Source organism: Furipterus horrens, unplaced genomic scaffold (assembly GCF_987537825.1).
Source record: "Furipterus horrens unplaced genomic scaffold, mFurHor1.1.pri manual_scaffold_3, whole genome shotgun sequence".
In the NCBI taxonomy this organism is placed as follows: Eukaryota; Metazoa; Chordata; class Mammalia; order Chiroptera; family Furipteridae; genus Furipterus; species Furipterus horrens.
Window position 1 is genome coordinate 72,167,430 of NW_028327173.1, and position 22,667 is coordinate 72,190,096.

General features: G+C 44.7%; 1 protein-coding gene across 1 annotated transcript in view; it reads right to left on the reverse strand.

Moving 5' to 3' along the window:
* Positions 1–12,976: 12,976 nt before the first annotated feature.
* ABCA4 (ATP binding cassette subfamily A member 4) overlaps positions 12,977–22,667 on the reverse strand; it is a 130,229-nt gene continuing 120,538 nt past the window's right edge. The window contains exons 45-50 of the mRNA XM_090269755.1: positions 21,371–21,505; positions 20,536–20,639; positions 20,360–20,452; positions 16,659–16,908; positions 15,308–15,394; positions 12,977–13,385 (exon numbers count right to left, since the gene is read on the reverse strand). Of these exons, the coding sequence (XP_090125881.1) occupies positions 13,380–13,385; positions 15,308–15,394; positions 16,659–16,908; positions 20,360–20,452; positions 20,536–20,639; positions 21,371–21,505 (675 nt within the window). The 3' untranslated portion in view covers positions 12,977–13,379. The remainder of the gene's footprint in view (positions 13,386–15,307; positions 15,395–16,658; positions 16,909–20,359; positions 20,453–20,535; positions 20,640–21,370; positions 21,506–22,667) is intronic.

Genomic DNA, 22,667 nt, shown 5'->3' on the forward strand with positions numbered 1-22,667 from the left:
AATGAGGGTTGTTTTCCTGAAAGATGGCTAGAAGGGACCTTAAGGCACAATGGAAAACCAGAAGGACTTGGAAAAGACAGGTGTTTACAGGCAAGGCTGAATGCCAGGTATGTGGCTCAGCTTCTGTGCCCTGAAGGGCAGACTGAAGGCCACCCTAAATGTTCCTTGCGTAAGCTCCAGCAAAGCAGAACTAAAGATCATAAGTGATCATTTTCTGCTCTTGTTGTGTTTATGCAAATGAACAAGATAAATTAAAAATGGACTTAATGCAGTCCCTTTAATGACAAGGAGGGTAATCTTAGGGAGAAAAATCGTGATTCAAGAAAAATCACAATGCTCGATGGTAGACTATAAAGTAGTGCAGTTAACTGTCTTTAAAATTTCTTTTCACTTAAAATGTGGGTTTCTGGGTCCTCTCCATGGTCTGCTGAATATGAATTTCTGTGTGGAGTGTTCAGGAACGTACTGTTAAAATAAGTTCCTCCACTGATTCTTATGTACCCTCAAGTTTGAGAAGCAAAGTCGTCGTCGGCAGCCGTCCGTCTCGAGAGACGATGGTGTAGCTTCTTAAGAGTCTATCTGCACCGCCGAGAATGGCTGTGCAGTCCAACTTGGGAGTGACACGGTATCTGTCTCCTCCCGTGTTGAATCGACATCTTGTGATGACGCTGGAGTGTCCTCTCCAGTGAAGCTGAAGCTACAGAGCCTGGGCAGGGTGATATGGAGGGTCTGCTGTTGCCCATGCAGCAGACCCCCCCTCTCTTCGCAGCTGAAGGGTCCAAGGGAAAGACGGAGTCAATACAGCTTGGCTTCAGGTGCGCCGCAGGAGTTGCCGGTGTTGACTACAACGTCAAACCGCCTTAGGGACTCCGGCTCCGGATTTTCTGTCGGGGTTTACTCCCTTAGCCTTTCCCCTGAAGAGGTATGCCGCAAGGCAGCGGAGGTTTTTTGGAGTCATAAAGTCCAAATGGCTTAGCCTGGAGTACAAGGCTCACTAGGATGTGAATCTGCCAATCTTCATCTTCTCATCCCCCTGGAAGCACCTGCCCACCTGCGATGCCCCATTTCTAGCCAAACTGATGCACCTCACTCTCATGCTGCTCCCATTACTTAGAACACCCTCCCTCCCATCCCCCCTTTCTTCCATTCTCCTTGTTATTCTTTTATTTTTCTTAACTATTAGCTCAGTCATTGTCTCCTTTGGATGAGGCATGCCTCGTCTACTTACCTGTCAGTGGTATGCACACTGAATCATAACCTTTTGGATAGTTGTGTTTCTCCTCATTGGATGGTGAGCTCCAGGAGAATGGGAATTGCATCTTATTCTTGGTTTCCCAGTGCATACTAGGTTTCCTGGTTCTTCATAGAGGCTCAGAAACAATTGGGAATGAAACAAGTTCTTAATTTAGAAGCACCAGAACCTTAATCTACTTGGGTTGAATACATGTTAACAAAGCCCAAACAGTAGTTGTGGTAGCTGTTTTTAAATTCTGATCTCTTAAGGACAACAAAGAAATTAATAGAGAAGAAATAAATCCAGGCTATGAGATTAACCATGTACACTTTGAGGTTGTAAGGCAAATTGTAATTTGCAACCAATTACAAATGAAGGTACAACTATAGTGTGACTCCCTCCTAAGTGCAAAACCATGCTCATGGGGCTGAAGTTCAATGGTGAGGGTGTTGGATGGGTGAGCTACAGATAAGAGTCGGGGAACCCTGGGGCTGAAACTAAGGCAGAGGTTTTATCCCAGGACCTCCAGGGAAAAAACAGTCAGAGGCCTGATCCAGCACTGGCAGATGGACCAACGGTCGGCACTCTGAAGGTCAAGTAGCCTCGCCAAGTCCTGAAGGCAGCAGTTGAGGTAGGAGCCATGAACCACCATCAAAAGTCAGGAGCTAGACAAATACTGGGCCAAGAACTGTGAAGATTAGAAAAGGCAAATCCAGCACCACCCTACAGGAGCTCTTTGGATGGCATGGCATGTCTCTGTGATGAGGTCTCATAATGAAGGCCTTGTCTTGGATGGTCATCTGAAGGGTAGTTGCCCTGGGGGTGTGTTCATGGGGACATGACACCTACCAAACATGGGCAACTGGGCATGCTGGGCCCCTTGAGAAAATTCTGAACCACCTCTCCTCTCTATCTTTCTTTTAAAAATAAACAATAGAAAGATCTTTCTCACGGTTCTAGAGGCTGGAAGTCTGAGATCAGGGCACCATTGTGGTTGAGTTCTGGGAAGACAGACTGCTGACTTCTTGTGTCCTTACATGGCCAAGAGCTGAGAGAGGAAGCAAGCCCTCTTGTTTCAGCCTCTCTCTCTGACTGTGCTACTGACCATGGCTTTTGTGGTTTTAAAAAGTCACTATCTCTCTTTCTGCTCCGGCCAATTATAAATCACCCCTTTTCATCGACTGCCCCCGAAATTAAGTCAGATCATGAAATAGCAAGCGTGTGAGTTGGCATGTGTGAAACTTTAGTAAAGCCCTAAAGCTGTGAACCTTTTTCCTTTTGCGGTTGTCTCTGGTAGAAGATGCAGGTTCCTGCACACTCATCGCCTGCTTGACCTCTGCGTGCCCTTTTCCTCCTTGGCCTGACAGGAAGCTTCTGCCTGTCCTCCTTGTATTAACTGAGTCTGTTCCCGGATCCCCATGGGGTGTCAGGACCAGGAGGCTTATTCCAAATGTCTTATCACTCATGTTTATTTAGCTTTCTTAATTTTTTTTTTTTTTTGTCTTTTTATTTCAAGTTAGGCCAGTATCTGCCTTTTTTTTTTTTTTTTTTTTACCTCATAAAAGGGTTGAATAAAACAGTGTTTATTCATCAGATTTCCCATTGAACCAGGCTGTTGGGGAGTCTAATCAAGGCAACTGGTCCCTATGTCCCCCAGCCTCTGTCCTGGGCCCTGTGTGTATGACCTTGGGTGTCTGCTCACCTCCAGGGGGTGTATGGCCACCCCAGCACCTCTCTGCACACAGTTTCAGCTTCTTTTCAACCCTCTTCTCCATCTTATGTTGCTGTTCCATTTCCAAGGTGCATTTCTCATTAGTATTTTAAGTGCTGTGATGTATCCATTCCTTTCTTCCAGCTCTTTGGAGGTAATTGTAGAAATACCATGCTTTTGAGAAGAGGGTCTGACAAGTACATACATACATACAGTTTTGCCCTTTGCTTGATACCAGTTTGTTTTTCCACTGTCTTTTTTTTGTTTGTTTGTTTTTCTAACTCCCTTGCTTTTTTCCTTTATTTATTATTTTAAAGATTTAGAGAGAGGGAGAAGGTAGGGAGAAAGAGAGCGATAGATAAACCAATTGGTAGCTTCTCACACATCTCCAGCTGAGGACCTGGCTGCAACCCAGACATGTGTCCTGTTTAGGAATTGAATCAGCAGCCCTTTGGTTTGTAGGCTGTCCTTCAGTCCACTGAGCCACACCAGCCAGGGCATCCACTGTTCTTTTAATTAAGAGGGAGGACATGAATGTGCGCTGAAGGCAGAACTGGGGCAATCAAGACTTGATTCTGACCTTGGCTCTGATATCAAGTCTCCCTCTGGCTTTGGACAAGTTCCTTAAATCTCCTGTTTTTTACTGGCTCTAATGAAGAGTTCAGGCTGTTTCTGGAGACATGCTAAATATTGTTAAAAATGTTAATTACAGAAGGTATCTTCTCAGCTGCACAGCAACATGCTTTGACAAATTTCATGTTCCTTCCTGTAAGGCCCAGGGTCAGACACCCTGTTTTCCCTCTGCCTGAGCGTCTTTAGATAGCTAGCTCATTCTTCACTGAAATAGAAATACCAAGCATGGATATTCATTAATAGTACATTTGCTCTTGAGCAAATTTAAGTGGAACATAGTTTTAAAAGCCAAGGCCTTTTGCCAAAGAAAGATGTGTGTGTGCATGCATGTGTGTGTTCCTGGTGTGGGCTGTGTGTTGTGTTATGTAACACCTGGTCCTTGACACCTGGATGTTATTTGGTGGGTAGCTGGTTGGATTTGGGACTTCACATGTCTTGGGACCTGTTTGTCCCCTTGCTGGGAACTGGATGACTCTTGGGAGTTTCAATCCAGCTGATAAACAATCTCTTTCCCTGGTTCATCTGACTCAGCCAGCTGGTTTTCAGGTCCAGCGATCTTGTTTACGCTTGACTCCTAGGCAGAGTTCCTGTCGGTTAACGAGGAGCCGTCCACTGAGTCCATGGCAGCCCATGCCAGAATTGCAGGAAGGGTTCTGGGTACTCCTGAGGACATCTGGACTTCTATGCAGGGGTTTCCAGACTTTCTCTGTTGAGGAGCTTTAACCACCTAAGGAGCTGTTTGAGTTTATTTGGAGGGAGTGTGTCTGCTTCCACCTTGAATGGATAGCACAATTTACTTTCCCCCTAAGCCAAGCTCCTTCTCTGGACTGGCTCAGGGCCCATTACTGCTAGTGCATAAGGCCTAGGAGCCTGTGACAGCATCAGCCTCTGTCTAGAAGGGCTTATTTTTGGCTATTGGGTGAATCAAAAATGATATCATAGCACTTAAGTCAATCAAGCTAGATGCTATAACCAGAGATGCACTAATTTGGGCCACCTAACGATCTATGGAGAGTGTGATGTATTGCACACACACACACACACACACGCACACACATTCAGGGACCCAGAGTCCTTCTACCTCATGGTTTTGCCATCCTTAGTCCTTGAGCTGTTTGCAAAGTTGAAGTTGGGTTACCACAAAACAAAGTTCCAGTTGGCAGAGCCTGGGAAGGGAGCGAGGAGGGGCACTCCTGCTCTGATGTTGTATATACTACGTCCATTTCATTATCCCCAGCTGAACTTAGTCACAAGACGACAGCACATTACAAAGCTTGAGGAATGCAGTCCCTACCTGGGAACTATGCACCAAGTTATTCCTCTGCTATTGTGGGAGAAGAAGCTGGCAGCCTCCACACATCCTAGCCTCTTAAATCATTCAGATACTTTTTTTTTTAATTTAAAGTGTCATTACACTTTTTTATTATCTTTTATTATCTTTTTTATTGTTTAAACTACAGCTGACAGTCAATATTATATTAGTTTCAAGTGCACAGCACAGTGGTTACCCATTTATATAACTTACAAGGTGTTCCCCTCCCCCATACGTCATGAGATCTGCATTCCAAACGTGCCCTTGGGGCCGGCTTCATGGGTTTGAGGCCTGTCTGTGCAGTTGCACAGGATTCCACACTCAGAAGAGCCTTGCACTTGATTTAATGTTCTGCTATTGCTATCTTGAAATTCTAAATAATTTTTAGCAAGATGTCCACATCCTCATTCTGCACCAGGTTCCCAAAATTATGTAGCTAGTTCAGCCTGCTATTTCCCAAAGTAGCATTTTTATTCCACCCAATTCAGTATTAACTGAAAGTCCATTCTGTAGTAAGTAAGACACCTTAAAGATCCTGTGAGGGATGCGAAGGTAAGATTTGATACCAGGGGCCCTATGATTAAGGGGATGAGAGAAGTGGAATAAGTCGCCATTCGAAAGAGCTGCCCACACACTGCTGTGCATTTTCATAGGCATGAAAGGCAGCCTTTGATGGTTGGTGGTATAAGACATTTGCTCTGGGTAGGATATTTTAAAAATGAACTATTTCAGGCATACAGAAAATACAAAGTGATCTTACAAGTATCTATATACACACCACCTAGTTTTGTCACGTGGAACATATTGCCAAGTTTCTGTCAGATATTTTTAAGGAATTTAAATATCACACACACCATTGAGCCTCCTTTGTGTCTCTCCCTGACCTCGTTCCCCTTCCTCCCCACCTAGAAGCAAGCACTTCCTGAATTCAGTATTCATAATCCCCATGCATGTCATAGTATTTTTTACTGCATATACATGTGTCTATCAATAATCTTTATTGTTTTTACATGCTTTAAATTTTATAAAAATGGCATCATATTTTGCTCATTCATTAATTTAACAAATAATCATTGAGTAGGCCAGGCACTGTTTTCCTCACTAGAGGAGGGGGCTATGCTGACCAACTCCACTGAGCTGGTGTGCCGCAGTCTGTCTCCGCGTGTGTCAGTCACATCTGCCTGACCATGCTGGAGACACTCTCGCCAGCTCCCTAAGGGAGAGTCATGCCACTCCGTAGCAGTGCATGCCCACCAGTTCTCTAGTCGTCTGTGAGGGTGGTCAAGGTTTGTACAGTCACGCTGTGGCTACCTCCATACCACCCACAACCTGGAGGGACCACCTTTACATTTGTTCTCAATTCAAGGACAACACACTATTTCTCCACTACATCTGGCCAAGGCACCAACACTAAATAATGAGATCCGCCAGATGTCCTGGGCTTACGTCAAAATTGCCAACCATTACAAGGCTCTTCTGCTAGGAAGGCTACTATCACTGGTTCTGCTGTCAGTATCAGCCTGGCCCAAAATCTAATCAGTGCCAGGCTTTCCTCTGAGATGGGCATAGAGTGCAGCTAGAACAGGTAGGTTCACTCATAACCCCTCCTGATGTTTGCCATGATCCAATCGTGTAATTTCAGGCTGGTCATTCCAGGTTTTAAATAATTTGTAAGTGTTGAGTTTCTACACAACTTTATCATTTGCTGAGAATTTAAAATCACATTCTCTGTTCAGCTTTTAGTGCTGGGGCCCATATTTAGTTTTGTAAGGTTTTTTTTTTGTGTGTGTGTGTGTTTTTGTTTTGTTTTGGGTGTTTCTTTGCTGATTAATTTTATTTCTATTTGATGAGAAATGTAAGATTGGAATGTTAATATATTTCAGTTTAGTTCTATAATGTCAAAAATTAAAAAATGGATTGGTTAATAATAACAAAAAAAGTAAAGAAATTAAACGAAGATTCCTGCCTGCATGGAGTTTTTAGTCTACAGGGGCAGAAAGATAATAAGCAAGAAAAGTAAGTAAAAACATATAGTATGTTAGATAGTGACAACTGCTAAGAATAGAGGAAAAGTTAGAAAAGGGAGTGTAATAGTAGGACCGGTTTAGGGGACAGTTGAAATTTTAGATTGAGTGGCCAGGGAGGGGCTTGCTATTCCTTCTGCCCTTACATACTTTTGTTAACCATTATGTGTTGAAACCTGTATTTCTAATTCATTCATTTCCATTGCTATGTAACACTTACTGCATGAATAGACCACATTTCATTTTCAATTATGTTGCTCAATACTCAGTTCTTTATCTACTATTTTGCTATCATAAACAAGGCTACAAGGAGCACATTTGAACATGCCCCCATGCTCACATGTACAAAGTTTCTCTCAGAAAGACTAGACCTAGGAGGAGACTTAGCTCCATTAGATGTTGCCAAATGCTGGTCAAATTGTTCATATTCATGTCTAGTGTCTGCAGAAAAGGGCTAACATGAGACCCCTGAAGCTGCTGTCTTCAAAAGGGCCTGTTTACAAGGTTAGCCCTTGGCTGGGTTCTGGGGGTTGGGATTTCTGGAGTATTCTCACTGTTCTTTAACTGATAAGGGGGAGTGCCCTGTGCCTAGACTTGTGCAAACACTGGTTTATGCTTAACATCTGCTTTCTTTCTGAGAGTCTGGAATTTTAGAATGTGCTGGTTAGAATGTACTTATATGACATAATAAGATCTTTAGGTGCTGAATCCTTAATGGGCTTCCTAAGGCAGAAACACCACATATGTGTGGCTGTGTTTTCACTGCTGGAGAACAAATGGACTCTGTGCATGGATCCCCTCAGACTCTGCCATGTCTTTTCCCTTAAAATCTGTCTGTGCAGTCTTTCTGTATTGCTGTGACAAATCTTAGCCATGAGTACAACTATATGCTGAGTCCTGTAACTCTTCCTAGACAATCTCTGACCATGGTAGTGGTCATGGGGACCTCTATCACACACTCTCACCAGTAATGAGCATTCCCCTTGCCCCATGAGCTTGCCTGATTTGGTATTTCTTATAGACTAAATGTTTGTGTGCCCTACCCCCCACAATGTGATGGTATTAGGAGGTGAAGCTTTTGGGAGGTGTTTAGGTCATAAGGGTGGAGCCCTCATGAATGAGATTGATGCCCTTATAAGAAAGAAGAGGCCAGACCAGCTAGCTCATTCTCTTTCTACCTGTGAGAACATAAGGAAACGTCACCAGTCTGAAACCTAGAAGAGGGCTCTCCCCAAAACCAGACTGCGCTGACACCCTGGTTGGTCTCCCACCTCCAGGCTTCAGTTCTGTGAAAAATACATTTGTTGTTTTTTATAAGCCACCAAGTCTGTGGTACTACATGGGTTTAAATGCCAACTACACCACCTACTGTTCAATTTAGTTGAAGTTAACCTCTCTAGGCCTCAGTTCACTCGTCTGTAAAAGGGAGATAACCACATTTCTTGCTTATTAGGTAGTTGTAAGGACTATGTGATTAAACGTGCAGAGTGCCCAAAACAGTGCCTGGCACATAGCTGGTGCTTAGTAAGTGTTAGTAACCAACAGTATTATTTAAGAAAACTTTTCTTGCTCTGGCCGGGTGGCTCAGTTGGTTGGAGCATTGTCCTGTACACCAAAAGGCTGCGAGTTCTATCCCTGGTTAAGACACATACCTAGGTTGTGGATTTGATTCCGGGTCAGAGCACGTAAGGGAGGCAACCAATCGATGTTTCTCTCTCACATCGATGTTTCTCTGTCTCTAAAATCAATAAACATATCCCTGGGTGAGGATTTAAAAAAATTAAAAAGAAAAATTTTCTTATCCCAACATGAAGATAGTATCTTATGTTTTCTTCCTAAATTTTTCAAGTTTGGCTTTCCAAATATAGCCTCCAGCTTCTCTTCCTTTTCTGAACAATTAAGGTCATTAAGTGGGGTAGAACAGGGTAGATGTCCATGTGGGGCTGAACAGGGAGTCTCAGTGACCCTGAGTCGGGTAAAAGAGACTAAGTGAGGTGAGGAGGGCATCTGTGTAGGAAGGCGCACGGAGTCAGACCCCAGTCAGGGTGATGAGGGTGTGTCTGTGGTGGGAATGGCCCAGTAAGTGCTGGGAGTCAGAGCCTAAGCAGGACTAAGAAGGAAGGGCGACTGTCAGAGACCTGGTCGTGCGAGGAGTGATCCATGTGGGGATGAGAGTAGTGGCAGAAATAGGAGATGAGTTACATCCAGGGGGATTGATCAAGTAAGTAATCATGTATGTAAATATATTAGAGAAAGTGAGAGGCCAGCCTGTCAGAGAAGGGAGTTGAAAACATGGAATGGGAGAAAACTAAAGTGACTCCTGTGTTGTTGGATGAGAATTGGAAGTACAGTGTGAACTCATTATTGTCAATACATACATGAATACATAGAGAAATAAATACAGGTAAATGGCTAACTATCTATCTGTCTATCTACCTACATATACCTACATGTAAAGCTCTTACTGTCTACTGAGAGAATCTAGATGTTGGCTTCTCAGTAACATATTCCTTAAAAGAAACCAGGGCTCCTTGGGGAATGGTTGGTTTCAGCTGGGGAAATGACAACATAAACCTGAAATGTCTTGTTCTGCCAGAAAGCAAGGAAGTGCTCAAAGAATGATGTGAAATGTGTTAAAAGGACACAGAAACCAGCTTGATGAATTTCCAGTGTCTAAATCAGGGACAAATTGAGCATTAAAATAATTAATATAGTAAAGAGTTAAATCCGTTGCATAAAATAGGAAATCTTGAATCCTTGCAGATGTAAATACACAAATGATTATATTAAGTGTTTGAAGAGGAATGGCATCATTTACACAATCTCAAAAATACATTACAAAATACTTATTAGTTACAAAGGGAGAAAGAGTGATCTTACAGTGGAGAAGTCTAACAGACATCTCTATAATCAAGTAATCAAAGTTAATGGTATTAGTAATGGGTCAAATAAAAGTTCTGTGCCATCTAATAGGTGCAGACCCAGCTGTCTGATGGCTCACCCCTCTTTTCATCCGTCATGTAGTTTTCCAAGGGCCCTCCTGTGCCATGTGTAGACATGAGCCTGCATGATCAGGGACCGACTTTGACCTAAGAAAGAGGCTCACATAAGCCCCAAAAGCAGGCTTTTAGCGATTTGGGTGGGGAATTCCTGAGATCTGGGTCTGGTGGGCATCTCTCTTTGGTCTTGGGAGTGAAGAAATTGCAGGAGGACCAGCCTGGGGACTGCAGGCAAGGCTAAATGGACAGCAAGTAAATTAATCTTTCTGAGACTTGGTTTTCTTTTTCATTAAAACAATACAGACCAAATAGACACAGGCTTAGTTTTTCTTCACTGAGATATTTTCTAGCTCTACAAGCCTGTGGTTCTATGAATCTGAAACTTTTAGTACCCAAGCTTTTCCAAACTTGGCAACCACCTTAAACAAAATGTGGCAGCAGTTCTGCCCTGTGAGTAGGCTCGAACTACTCATCTCAGGTGACCTACTGAGGCACTGAATTGCCACATTGAGAAAACCAAGCCCAAATAACTGAGGCCCAGGGGCTGAGTCCTTCCGGTGTCTGAAGCAGCTATCCCTGGAGGGTGATGCTGCCATATCTCTAGGGGAAAACCTTCTTTTCTCCAAGATCCCCAACGGCTTGCTGGTGCAGAACTTCCTCCTCATTGGTGGCCCTGGTGAAAGTACCCAGGGGGGCACAGAGACCTTTTCTGCCGGCCCGGAGCATTGCTGGCCTGTTGTCTGCCCCACTTTCCTCTTCCTCTCTTTCCTAAGCCACAGCAGCAGGCACAGTGAAGGTTCTCCATGAGCTTTTTACTCATAGTTAAAGAGATTCTCTTTTTTTAAATCCTCACCTGAGGACATTTTTCATTGCTTTTTAGAGAGAGAAGAAGGGAGAGAAACATGGATGTGAGAGAGAAGCATCAGGTTGCCTCTTGTACACACCTGGACTGAGGATCAAACCCATAACCTTGGCATGTGCCACATCTGGGAATTGAACCCGCAATCTTTTAGTTGCAGGACAATGCTCCAGCTGAGCCACATCGGCCAAGGCAAGATATTCTCTTTTGATTCCAGCTATTCCAAAACCTGGAGTTCACCAGAGAGGAACTAGAAGCTTAGCAAGCCATATTTCTGGACCATCCCCTCAGTGGTCTTATTTCCTGATTTGACTCCATTTTCTCCTCCTCTTCTTTGTGAATCTCCCTTATTAAACCAGATTGGGAGGTCTTTCAATAGACTAACATGTTTTGAGGAAATTTGGGCCAAGCTCCCAACTTAAAAACCCCTCAAACCCAAGCAAACTGCCTCCTCCTCTTCCTCCTCCTCCTCAATTTTTCCCTACTCATGATTTGGACCATGATTTTTTAAAGCATGACATTGCTGAGGCTCACTTGCCCTTTGCTGCTGTCTTTAGCTTTTTGAAGGCATTTTCTTGGACTTACTTCTTTTCTGTATATTTTTTGCTGGATTTTAAAAAATATTTTATTTATTTATTTTTAGAGAGTGGGGAAAGGAGGGAGAAAGAGAGGGAGAGAAACATCAGCGTGTGGTTGCCTCTAGCAAGCCCCCAACTGGGGACCTGGCCTGGAACCCAGGCATGTGCCCTGACTGGGAATCGAACCAGGAACCCTTTGGTTTGCAGGCCATTGCCCAATCCACAGCCAGAGTTGGATTTTTATAGTATTGAATTTGGTAAGTATTTGTTGAGTGTTTTCTGTGTGTCAGGGGCTAGGGGAAATGATTAAAAAAAAAAGACACAGACCTTGCTATTGGAGAGCTGAGGTGGAGACAGCGAAACTGAACTTTTCTCTCCAAGGCAGGGTGAGACATCACCAATACCTGACTCTTTCCAGTCCATGATGTCTCTCTAAAACCCTCATACAACCCACCATATCAAGAATGACAGTGGTCCCCACTCCTTGCTTTGTCTGTGTCTCTGTGATGTTATAGTTGCTAATTTAAATTACAAAATCAGCCAGGATATAATAACATTATGCTGAATATCAACAGCACACTCCTGAGCTTCCCTAAACTCTATTCTAACCCTAGTTATAATGGTTTTGTCATTGGTAGACTTTTTTTTTTAAGTCAAAACAAATTAAGCTCTAAGGCTACCAGTTTTGTAAACTCTACAGTTATTTATAAAGTGGTCAACCAGTAGCTGTGTAGGATTTAAAATTGTGTATTTCCCTGCCTTCCATCTGCCTCTGGAGAAAGACAGGGTCCTCCTTCCTTGGGAAAAATGCCAGCACCTTGTGCTCACTTTCTTCTATGTCTTCTTCTCAGTAACAGGTATTGGGTCTCAGCATCTTTCTCTCCCCCTTCCCTCTCCTGCCCTGCCCCCTGTCCCCTGCCTCCTGGCCCCAGATTCTGGAATATAGCCATGGTATAATGAATGTGCTTTGAGAGGCACCACTCCAAAAAGTGCTCAAACTAGGAAGCCTATCTGTGGAGCGTGGGGAGGAGACTGCCTTGGCAAGGGAGTCCATTTGTTCTTCATGTCCACAAGCCATTTGAAATGGTTTGGCTTAAGACAATTAACTTCTGATTCCTGGTGAACTTTTATATGAACAATGAGATAATCCTGTGAATCACTGCTTGCTATTGTCGCTGCAGAAGGCACACATGTCAGCGCTCTGGAAAGGGCATGGCACTGTATGAATATGGCCTTGGCTTCTTTAGACAGTTACAAAGACATGTTGGATCTCATATCCAATCAAAGATCCACTCTCACCTGTCCTTGCCTCTTCTTCTCCTGTCTAAATTATGCCTTTGAGGTGGGCACTCCAACTAGCTGAGTAAACAGACGAGAGACCTAGATTCAAATAACACTCAATTAACAATGGATAATGTTCACATGCAGTGCCAGCTGGCTGTTTTCCTCTAATCCTATAAAGCAGACTTGACATGAAACATCAAGACTAGTCCATCTACTTCCACCCCAGTGTCTCAGAGTCTTGCCATGACTGGCACTCCTGTGGCAATAGCTCTCACGCAATGACAGGAAGCTGCATGGCACAGGTGATGTCTGAAATGGTACCAGGTGTTGCACACCGCATAGTGTGTGATAAATATGTTTGCATTTTATTTTCTCCTTAAAAATAGAACAGACACACAAACACAGAGAGAAAAGCAGATCTACTAGAATGAGAATGGTATCGTGATCAGAGCTACTGGCAGGATGAACTGAGACTCTACTTCTTGGTCTGGATGAAAAGGGTTTTGCAATCGTTTGGCTCGTCAGTTTCACTATCAGGTGACCCAGGTGAACCGATCAGTGTTGGCTTCCTTCTGGAAAAGCCCCCTGTGGTGTTCTCTGTATGCCCAGCGTGTGTATGTTTCTGCTGCCGAGGCCTTACTTGTGTGGGCTGTTTGGACTGGATGACCCTATGGCAAAGGCTCCTGTACTTCCAGCTGCTCAGAGTTCATTTCCGGCTGCAGCAAATGAACAGTGTGGAAGGAGATCAGTCCTGCAGAAAGAGATCAGACAGACCTTTGTCATCTTAGTTTTCTGAAGAGATGGTGCAATGGCTTTTACATTGTAAAAGTTAAATAGCCCTGGCTGGTGTGGCTCAGTGGATTGAGTGCCAGCCTGTGAACCAAAGGGTTGCCAGTTCAATTCCCAGCCAGGGCACATGCCTGGGTTGCAGGCCAGGTCCCCAGTTGGGGGCGCATGAGAGGCAACCACACACTGATGCTTCTCTCCTTCTCTTTCTTCCTCCCTTCCCTTCTCTCTAAAATAAATAAATAAATATATAAATAAAATAGTTTTTTAAAAAGTGTATGAATTAAAAAAAATAATAAAATAGCTATCAATTAATAGTTGAAAAAAGTTCAGCCCAGAGTACTGTGATTCTGCCAGATCCCCAAGGTTATGGGCTATGCTTATTTGCATGTCTATGAAAAGTTTAGGCTAGATGACCCCTCAGTCTCTCGGGCTCTACAGTGCAGACGTCATGAAGACTCACATGTGTGCTGTGCAAACATGCTTATATCTTAGAGGGAAGCTAGCTATACCCTCTGGGTGGTTTCCAAAGGCCACTATGGTGTTTCTAGGTTTGCTTTTCAGCGCAGGAAAGTTACTAGGCTCTCCGTGTCTTAAAAGCCAAGAAGGTAGGTTTGAAATTAACTGCTATATAGATCACAGACCATCAGCCCCCTTGCCTGGCCTAGAGATGGCTTGGTATTGGCCCTTTAAGAGAGAATATGCAAGGTGGGAGTAGGAAAAGCATGTATTCTGAGTTATAAAAACATTCATAACTGCAAATGGCTTTCAAAGAATAATTTTCTACAGGTGTAAGTAAAGTTCAAGATCTACATATGAGAAAGAGTGGCTGGAAAATCTTAGCAAAACTAACTTTCCCTGGACCAGTGCCTTTACTTAGACATTTCTAGGCCCTCTGGGGAGATGGGGGACAAAGTCAACTTTACCAAGTAGCCATTAGGTCTCTACTAGCCAAAAGGAAGGGGAAAAATTCTTCGTAAGCATGACCTTAGAAAGGAGTGTTTCAATCATTAGCAGTATTCAGTTTTTCTTGCAATTAAGAAGCTGGTGGAAGGAATGAGAATTTTATAGGAAATAAAGTTTTGCACATCTTTGCTAATTGAAAAAGTACTTTGATTTTGTTTGATTTATTCTCCAGGTAAGTCTAGAGAAAACGGCTGAGTTAATTTGTTCCTTCATAATCCCAGGCTTAAATCAGGGCGTCTGGATCCTCGTGCCTCCTGCAGTACTTACTCCAGTCCCCTTCCTCTCTCTCTCTCTCTCTCTCTCTCTCTCTCTCTCTCTCTCTCTCTCTCTCTCTCTCTCTCTCTCTCTTCCTGGAACAGGGATGGGGTTGGGGTGCTCCTTACATGGGGCTGAGGCACCATGCCAGGGCAGGAACCTGGTAGCACCTATCCTATGAGTTATCACAGGCCAGGATACATACCTTCTATTGGTTCTTCCTCCATCACCTTGATAGTTTTATAAAGAACAAAGAGCCCTCTTCCTAAAACAGACAATAATTCTCACTCTAACCAAATGTGTCCACCATTGATATGAAGTGCCAATTGATTCTTTTCCTTTGAAACTCAAACACATGACCAGACATAGATGTCGAGTAGCCCAGCAATCAAGATGTTCTTATATTCTCTCCTATTTCCCTGCTTCTTATTTCCAAAGTCTAAATTCTTTTTGCTGTGAGCAAAACCATGGGGGGAAAACTCTTTTTAAAAATGCTCTCCCACACCATCCGAATGGTTTCCGGATTATAAAAGCACCCCACACCACTACCGACTGAAAAGTCCTTCAGCGCAGAACTGGAGGGGAAGGACAGGTGGGGATAAGGAGAGCAGTGTGGTTGGGAGGGGCTCTCTGCAGGAGGCCTGTTTGTGAAAGTGTGGCGAGTACCTTGGCTTGTTGGCTGGCTCCAGCAGCGCGGGGGTGCAGAGGGAGGTCGTGAGTTTCCGTCTGCTGTTTAGCAAAGTTTACAAAGACCTGAAGGCAAGAAAAGAGCAAGAGTAGGTATATGTTTCCAGAAAAATGGTAGCCTCCACCCACCCACCCTGCTGTCTCTTTTCTGCAGGTAATCCACAGCCCTGCGGGAGTCCTTGTGTCCTGCAGAAGGGGAGGCTGGCCCACCTGAGGAAGCCCGGCCACCAGTGCCCTGGACAGGGCTTCTTAGGATTCTGAGCTAAGACAAAGAAGCTCCTATGGGAGGACTCAAAGGACTTGGGGTCTACAAGGCAAGGCAGATCTCAAGTAGCAGCACCTTCTAAACCTCTGAAGAAGAAACTAAAAACAAAACAGGAGTCTGATCTCATCTCTCCTCTGTTCTTTATTCAATGTGCAGTGTGGCCATAATTCTTGTTCCTTCCTTCTGCTTACGACTGAGAAGAAGATGATAGTGAGCTAGCTCCTCAAAGGATCAATGGAGACCTGCCTAATTCTGCTGCTTTACTGTATAGACTTTAAGGCTATCTATTTAAAACAAACACACAGCAACAACAACCCCTGCTCCCCAAAAAACAACTTAAATGTCCGAATGGATGAATGGATAAATAAAACATGATATATATTACAATAGAAAATTACTCAGCCTTTAAAAGAAGGATATTCTGACATGTGCTACAAACATGGATGAACCTTGAGGACATATATCAAGTAAGTAGAACAGCAGTTAAAAGTGGCTGGGGTGGGGGATTATTGTTTAATGGATATGGAGTTTTAATTTGGGAAGATGAATAATTTTCTGGAGGTGGATGGTAGTGATGGTGATGGTTGTACAATAATATTAATGCACTCAATGCCAGTGAATTGTATACTTGAAATAAGTAATTATGTTATGTATATTTTACCACAATATAAAGTGATCCCATTTTAAAACCTGACACATGATATCCATGTTTATAAAAACTCACCTAATTATACACCTTAAATGGGTGTGTTTTATTGTATGTAAGTTAAGCATCAATAAAGTTGATTTGAAAAAGAAAAAAAAGAGTCATCACCACAAACCAGGAAGGTTAAAGTAAAATCATAGTGTAGTGGAGAGGATGATGTAAAGTCAATGACATTTGCTGATGATTAAAATGGTGTTAAGACAACACTTTTTGACAGATGGATTTTTTTCCCTAATGGACAGATGGACCAGCGTGTTAAAACCCAGACATGTCTGTGGTGTGAAGCCCAGCCCAGGTTGGGTGGTCCAGCTTATTCTCTACACAGCCCTGCTCGGCAATTGGCTCCCTGGGGGACTTGCCTGGTCCAGTGTGGTCTGTGTGACCGAATATTCCTCGATGAGCAGGCTGTCCTTGTGGGAGATGAGCAGCCAGAAGATCCTGGCCAGGGAGGAGGAAGGGACCTGGAACTGGAGCATGTTGTAGTGCCGCTCCCTCTGCACGCTGCCGGGAAAGTTCCCCTGGAAGAACTGTTCCACGGGGTTCAGGTCGGGAAGCAAATCATCCTTTGGGGCTTTGATCTTCATTGTGACGATGTAGCCATCTCCAAACCTAGGGGATACCCATGGCAGCAGGGTACAGGCCCGTTAGTAGTTGGGCCTACGGCAATCCCCAAATAAGGAACAGACTCATTGAAAATATTGAGGATTAAAAGCCACACTATAAACCTCTTGTGCACGTTTAAAACTAGGGGAAAAACCCATGATAGTTCCCGGAGGAACAGTTTGATCCTAGTTTTAAGAGGTCTAAATGTGTGGTGAAATGGGTCACCAGACCTATGTCACGGCTTCCTGTGTTCAACTCCTGGAGGCATGGATGTTCCCTGTGCCTTTGCCTCTCGCATACTTGCTGAAGTCAAAGGTGGTTTTAGCTCCCTGCAGAGATCACAGACCTGCCCATGAAGGCAGGTGGGGCCAGTGCTCACTCAGTGGTGGAAAGGCTGCCTGGCTCTTTAAGAAGCTGGCCAGGACTTCTGGCCAAGATGGAGGCTTAGACGGACACGCTAGGTCTCCCTCTACAACTAGAGAGGAATACAACTACTTCAAAACAAAGGATAACTAGAAATTCCAGAAAATAAAACTACACGGAAGCCCAACATATGAAGTTATAAACCAGCGGTGCCATTTGGGCAGGTAAGAGTTAAAGAGGGCAGCGCTGTTTGCGGTCGCACCTGGAGCGGCGGGCGGCGAAAAATCCCAGCTGCAGTCAAGCCCCTGGCAGTGCGCGACCCCAGCGCTGGGGAGAGCGGCCACCGCATCGCCTTGAACAGTGAGGCCCAGGGGGGCGGGAGGACGGATCCCGGTCTCCTAGCTGAATAACTGTGTGAATCCATCTTGGACCCCCGCCCCCAAAGAAAGCACCACAGGGCTGCGAAATAGGTCGCAGACAGGCGCCGGTCGCTGAATTGTGACGCGTACACAGGCACTGCCCCCTACAGCCGGCCCAAGAAAACAAAACGCATCTGTCAAAATGAGGCAGACAACTATAGAAATCCCGGTGGCACAGCTCACCAGGCAACAGATAGAGAACCTGACAGATGAACAGATAAGAAACCTGTCAGATGCTCAGTTCTGGGCCATTGTTATCAGGTGGCTTACAGAATTCACAAAAGAGCAGGAAAAAGATAAGAAAGAAGCGAAAAACATTCATAACGAAAGGAACAAAACCACATACGAGACAGATGGTGAGGAAAAAAAATCCAGAGTTCATTTCAACAAACTGGAATATGGAGAAGGAACAAGCAGTCAACCAATGCAGAGAGAGGAAATTGGAAGCAACAATGAGAGGATCAGAAACCTCTGGGACAGCTATAAAAGGCCCAACATAAGAATCATTGGTTTGCCAGAGAATGAGGAAGATGAACTAGAACTTGAAAAATTGAGTGAAAATATAATAAAGGAGAACTTCCCAGACTTGGGGAAGGGAATAGACTTGCAGGTCCAGGAAGCAAGGAGAGTTCCCAAGAGACTGGACCCAGGGAGAACCACTCCAAGACACATTATAATCAAAATGTCAAAAATTAAAGATAAAGAGAGAATCTTAAAAGCAGCAAGAGAGAAGAAAAGAATTATGTACAAAGGGGTCCCAATTAGACTATCAGCTGACTTCTCAAGGGAAACCCTACAGGCAAGAAGAGACTGGCAAGAAATATTCAAAGTAATGAAAATCCAAAACCTACAACCACGAATACTCTATCCAGCGAAATTGTCATTCAGAATAGAAGGACAGAGAAAGTGTTTCCAGGACAAAATAAAACTGAAAGAGTTCATTAGATCCAAACCACTGTTATATGAGATGTTAAAGGGACTGGTTTAAAAAACAGAAGCTAGGGAGATGAAACAAAGGCAAACTAAACAGGCAACGAGAGTGGAAAAGGAACTGTGGGTACGGGAAGCATATTGGGGGGAGGTCAACAGGGAGGGGGAGTGGGGAGAGGGAGGGAGATGATATAGGAATTGGGGATCATGGTAGGAGGGAATGGAATAGACGGAGAGAGGTTGGGAGGAACTGTATGCACAACTAATGGACATGGTCTAAAAGGGGGGGACAACTGGAGGGAGGGGGGCCACCGGGTGGAGGGGAGCAGAGGGAAGGGAAATTGGCACAAATGTAATATTTTAATCAATAAAACACATTAAATCTGAAAAAAAAAAAAAAAAGAAGCTGGCCAGGTGGGAGCAAAGTCTTGGAAAGGCAGCACTTCCCCGTGGAAGCTTCCAAAACAAATGGAGCTGCCAGGGCCAGGTGCTTCCCTCCTCCCTTCACCAGGTGAATAAAGAACAGTCCACCACAGAGTGTGTGCAGGGCCAGCTGGCTTCTCTACACGCTTACGTCCCAGTATAACCATGCCAACTACAATTTACTTCAGAGTTCCCTCCCTGATCAAGGGTCACTCCCCTCTACAATAAAATGCCTTTACCTTTCAGCTCTGGAAAACTGTCCCTCCACATGGGGAACAGTTCCCCCGCACCTGCTCTCCATGGAGATATTGAAGAGTGAGAGGGAAAGAAGAAGGGAACAGCTGTGTCTCCAAGGCAGACACAGGAAGTTGCTGGCACAGGTCTGGTGACCTCACATTCAGAAACCCCCTTAGATTTCTGTGCAGTGTCCAAGCTGTAATTGCTCAAGAAATCATGGGTCAAATATCCAAATGCAGCTAATCTACTAGACTTTGCTCTCAATCGTTAACCTGCCCTGAGGCAGGTAAGAATGATGCATACTGTGCAACACGCTCCCATGGGTGCCTCTCGGCAGAGACAAGGTGGGTTATGTGCTGCTCCTTTCACCAACTAGCACAGTGACTTTCCTATTCCAGGCTCTCACAAGCGTTTGTTAAACACATAATGATAACTATAAACCCACCCTTCCGAGTTTATAATGCGTATCAGAATACAAGGGAGCATGGTGTTGTTGTCGTAAAGTTATTTTAACTGATTATAAGGTTTGGAAGAGAAAACCATTATTATTACCACATATTTACAGCAGTTTACAATTTGCAATGAACTGAAGATGACTGGCATTTCTGGTTCATTTTATAATACATGGTCATTTCTCAAACTGAAAAGCATATGATTCCCAGAAAGGAAAACTAACTCTCAGGTTGTTTGGTTTCTTAATCATTCCTAAGTGGGTTGTGAGCTCTTATTAAATAGGTCATCAGTCCTGGATTTGTTGGGATAAGTGGTAGGATAATGAGGCAGGAGTAGTGACCCTCCCTCATCCCAGCCAGGCTCTGCATTTGCCCCAATCAGAATGCTCCATCTGGATTCTCAGGGAGCTTTCAACCTCGAGCACTTAGCCCAAGATACTGAGTTTCTTCCAGCACAATAGTTTTCTCCACTTGCTGCTGCAGAATGAGGCCTGACCACCACCTGCCTCTGCCCACGGGGTGAGGGGGTAACAGGACCCTTCCAAGTGTCAGCAGAGAGCACAGGGCCTGGCTGAAACCCCCACACTCCCCAGGGAGGTGACAAAGGTGCCCTCTGCCACACCATCTCCTTACTTGTACTTGAGGTGCTGAATGGTGCCCAGACACTGAAAGGCGCCCTTCACCATGATGGCCAGCCGGGTACACAGGGCCTCACATTCTTCCATGCTGCGGGGTAGGAGAGAGGAGGTGAGGGGCAGGGTACTCCCACCAGCCTGCCTGCTCCACCCTAGCCCCTGGGAATCGCTTGCCTGTGGGATGTGAGGACCACAGCCCTCCCCTCTCTGATGATGCTCATGATGGTGTTCCACAGCATGCGGCGCGCCTGGGGGTCCATGCCTGTGCTGGGCTCATCCTGTGGGAGGCAGAGGGGGCAGGGGCCTGACTTACTGCACCCTCCGTGACTGACTTCCTCTGAGCATTATCTCTGGCAACGATGCACGAAGTCACTGCCCAGTGGAGTGAGACTCAGGGTACCCAGTGACAGTATGTATGGAAGGCAGGTGGCAACTCAGGAGAGTTAAGACAGATTATGTACACCTCTAGACCCATTTCATCCCAGAAATGGGTTAAAGTTGATTAAGGCAAAGGTAGAATTACCTTAAAAACACACAGGCAAACCAAAAAGATCCCTAAATTTTACAATGTTCACAAGGAGACAAGGATATAGCTTAGGTGACTTTTCTGGCTCCCTCCAAGTCCTGCGACCCATGGACTCATAAACCCCAGACCTTATGAGCACAGGAGTCTTGGCTCCAAGTGAGAGTGCCATGAGCCTTTGATTCTGGCTAATGCTCCTGTCCACTTCAAATCCCACAGAAGACCTCTGGCAGTAGCGATTTCTGAGCAGAGGCCCACATTCCACAAAGGGGCTGAATTTCCCTGCTGTGAGCCATAGGAACTCAGGGTGAGAATATGTTGAGTTCAGTTTCCCCCAAGAGCTGGGTTGAAAGGAGCACTATACGGAATAGTCCAGACAAAAACAGGCTGCCACATTTTCTAAATCTGCTGAGCCAACCAAAGAGATGCATCTCTTGGTTCCAACCCCTGAGCCTGCCTGTCCCCACAGGTCACAGTGCCCCTCACCAGCAGCACCAGCTGTGGGCAGCCGATCAGGGCAATGGCTGTGGAGAGTTTCCGCTTATTGCCCCCACTGTAGGTGCCAACCAGGCGGTCCGCGTAGAGAGATAGGCCCAGGCTCTGAATACTCCAGTTTGCCACCTAGGGAAGAGAAGAGAATCCCAAATGGGAAAGGCAAGCAGACACCCCAGGCCTCCACCAATTCAGAGCCTTGAGCTCCCAGATCTCATACAACCAGGAGGACAGAAGCTCAGCAGAAACAGTGCCACCTGACGGCTCATGTTCTCTGACATATGCTTTGAGGACCAGATGTCTCTCTCCACTCTGCCTTAGATCCCAGCTTGATCAGCTGAGCCCCCGTGAGAAATGGGCTTCAGCCTTACAAAAAGTAGGGCAGGGCTTCTTACCCAGGGTCCTGGACCATGGCTTGCAGAAAAGGAAGAGCCCTAGGGTTTGTTTGAGAAGATGGTGGGCCTTGTTGATTCCACCCCTCCACAGGGTCACACCTGAGGTTTTGTGTATTAATGCATACTTACTGAGCACTCACTATGAACCAGGTTCTGTACTAGGCACTGGAGAATAATGGTAAACATAGCCATTGACCCTGTACTCACAGACAATCAAAATACACAGAATAATGACAGATCATAACAGTGTTTTGAGGGAACTCAACAGGGACCTATGATGAAGAATAACAGGTGTGTGTATGTGTGTGTGCATACAAATGCAAATGAACACACACATGAACACAGGAATAAAACTTGGGAAGTTGTTGGAGATAAATCCCCCGTGCTTCAGCCTTGCACAGTTGTACCTTTTCCCCTAGATCAACATGGCCCTCTCTCTTCTTTCCTTCTGGCATAAGGTTTCCCAGGCTTTTTTACTACCTCTGCTGTCCCAGACCTGGAATTTGTCATTTGTTTGAAGACTCATAGTTTCTTTTAGTGGGCAGTGGTATTAAGTAAGCAAAATTTGGGCACTAAATGTGCTCAGTGCTACTGGGGTATTTTTTCTTCTTAGCCCTTTCAGTTAAACACATACACAAACATACACACATGTGTGCACATACATATACATGCATATGTGCAACACACAGGAACACATTATGCATGCATGCACAAATGCACACATATAAATATTTCATGAGTTTACAGTGATATCTCTAATTCCAATCCATCCCCACAGGGTAATTTCTTGCTTTCTACTTTTCCATATTTGTATGTCCCTCCTTCCACAGTGAGAACTCTGGCTCCCAACAACATTAACACATTTACTTATTTACTTAATCCTATAACACATCTAA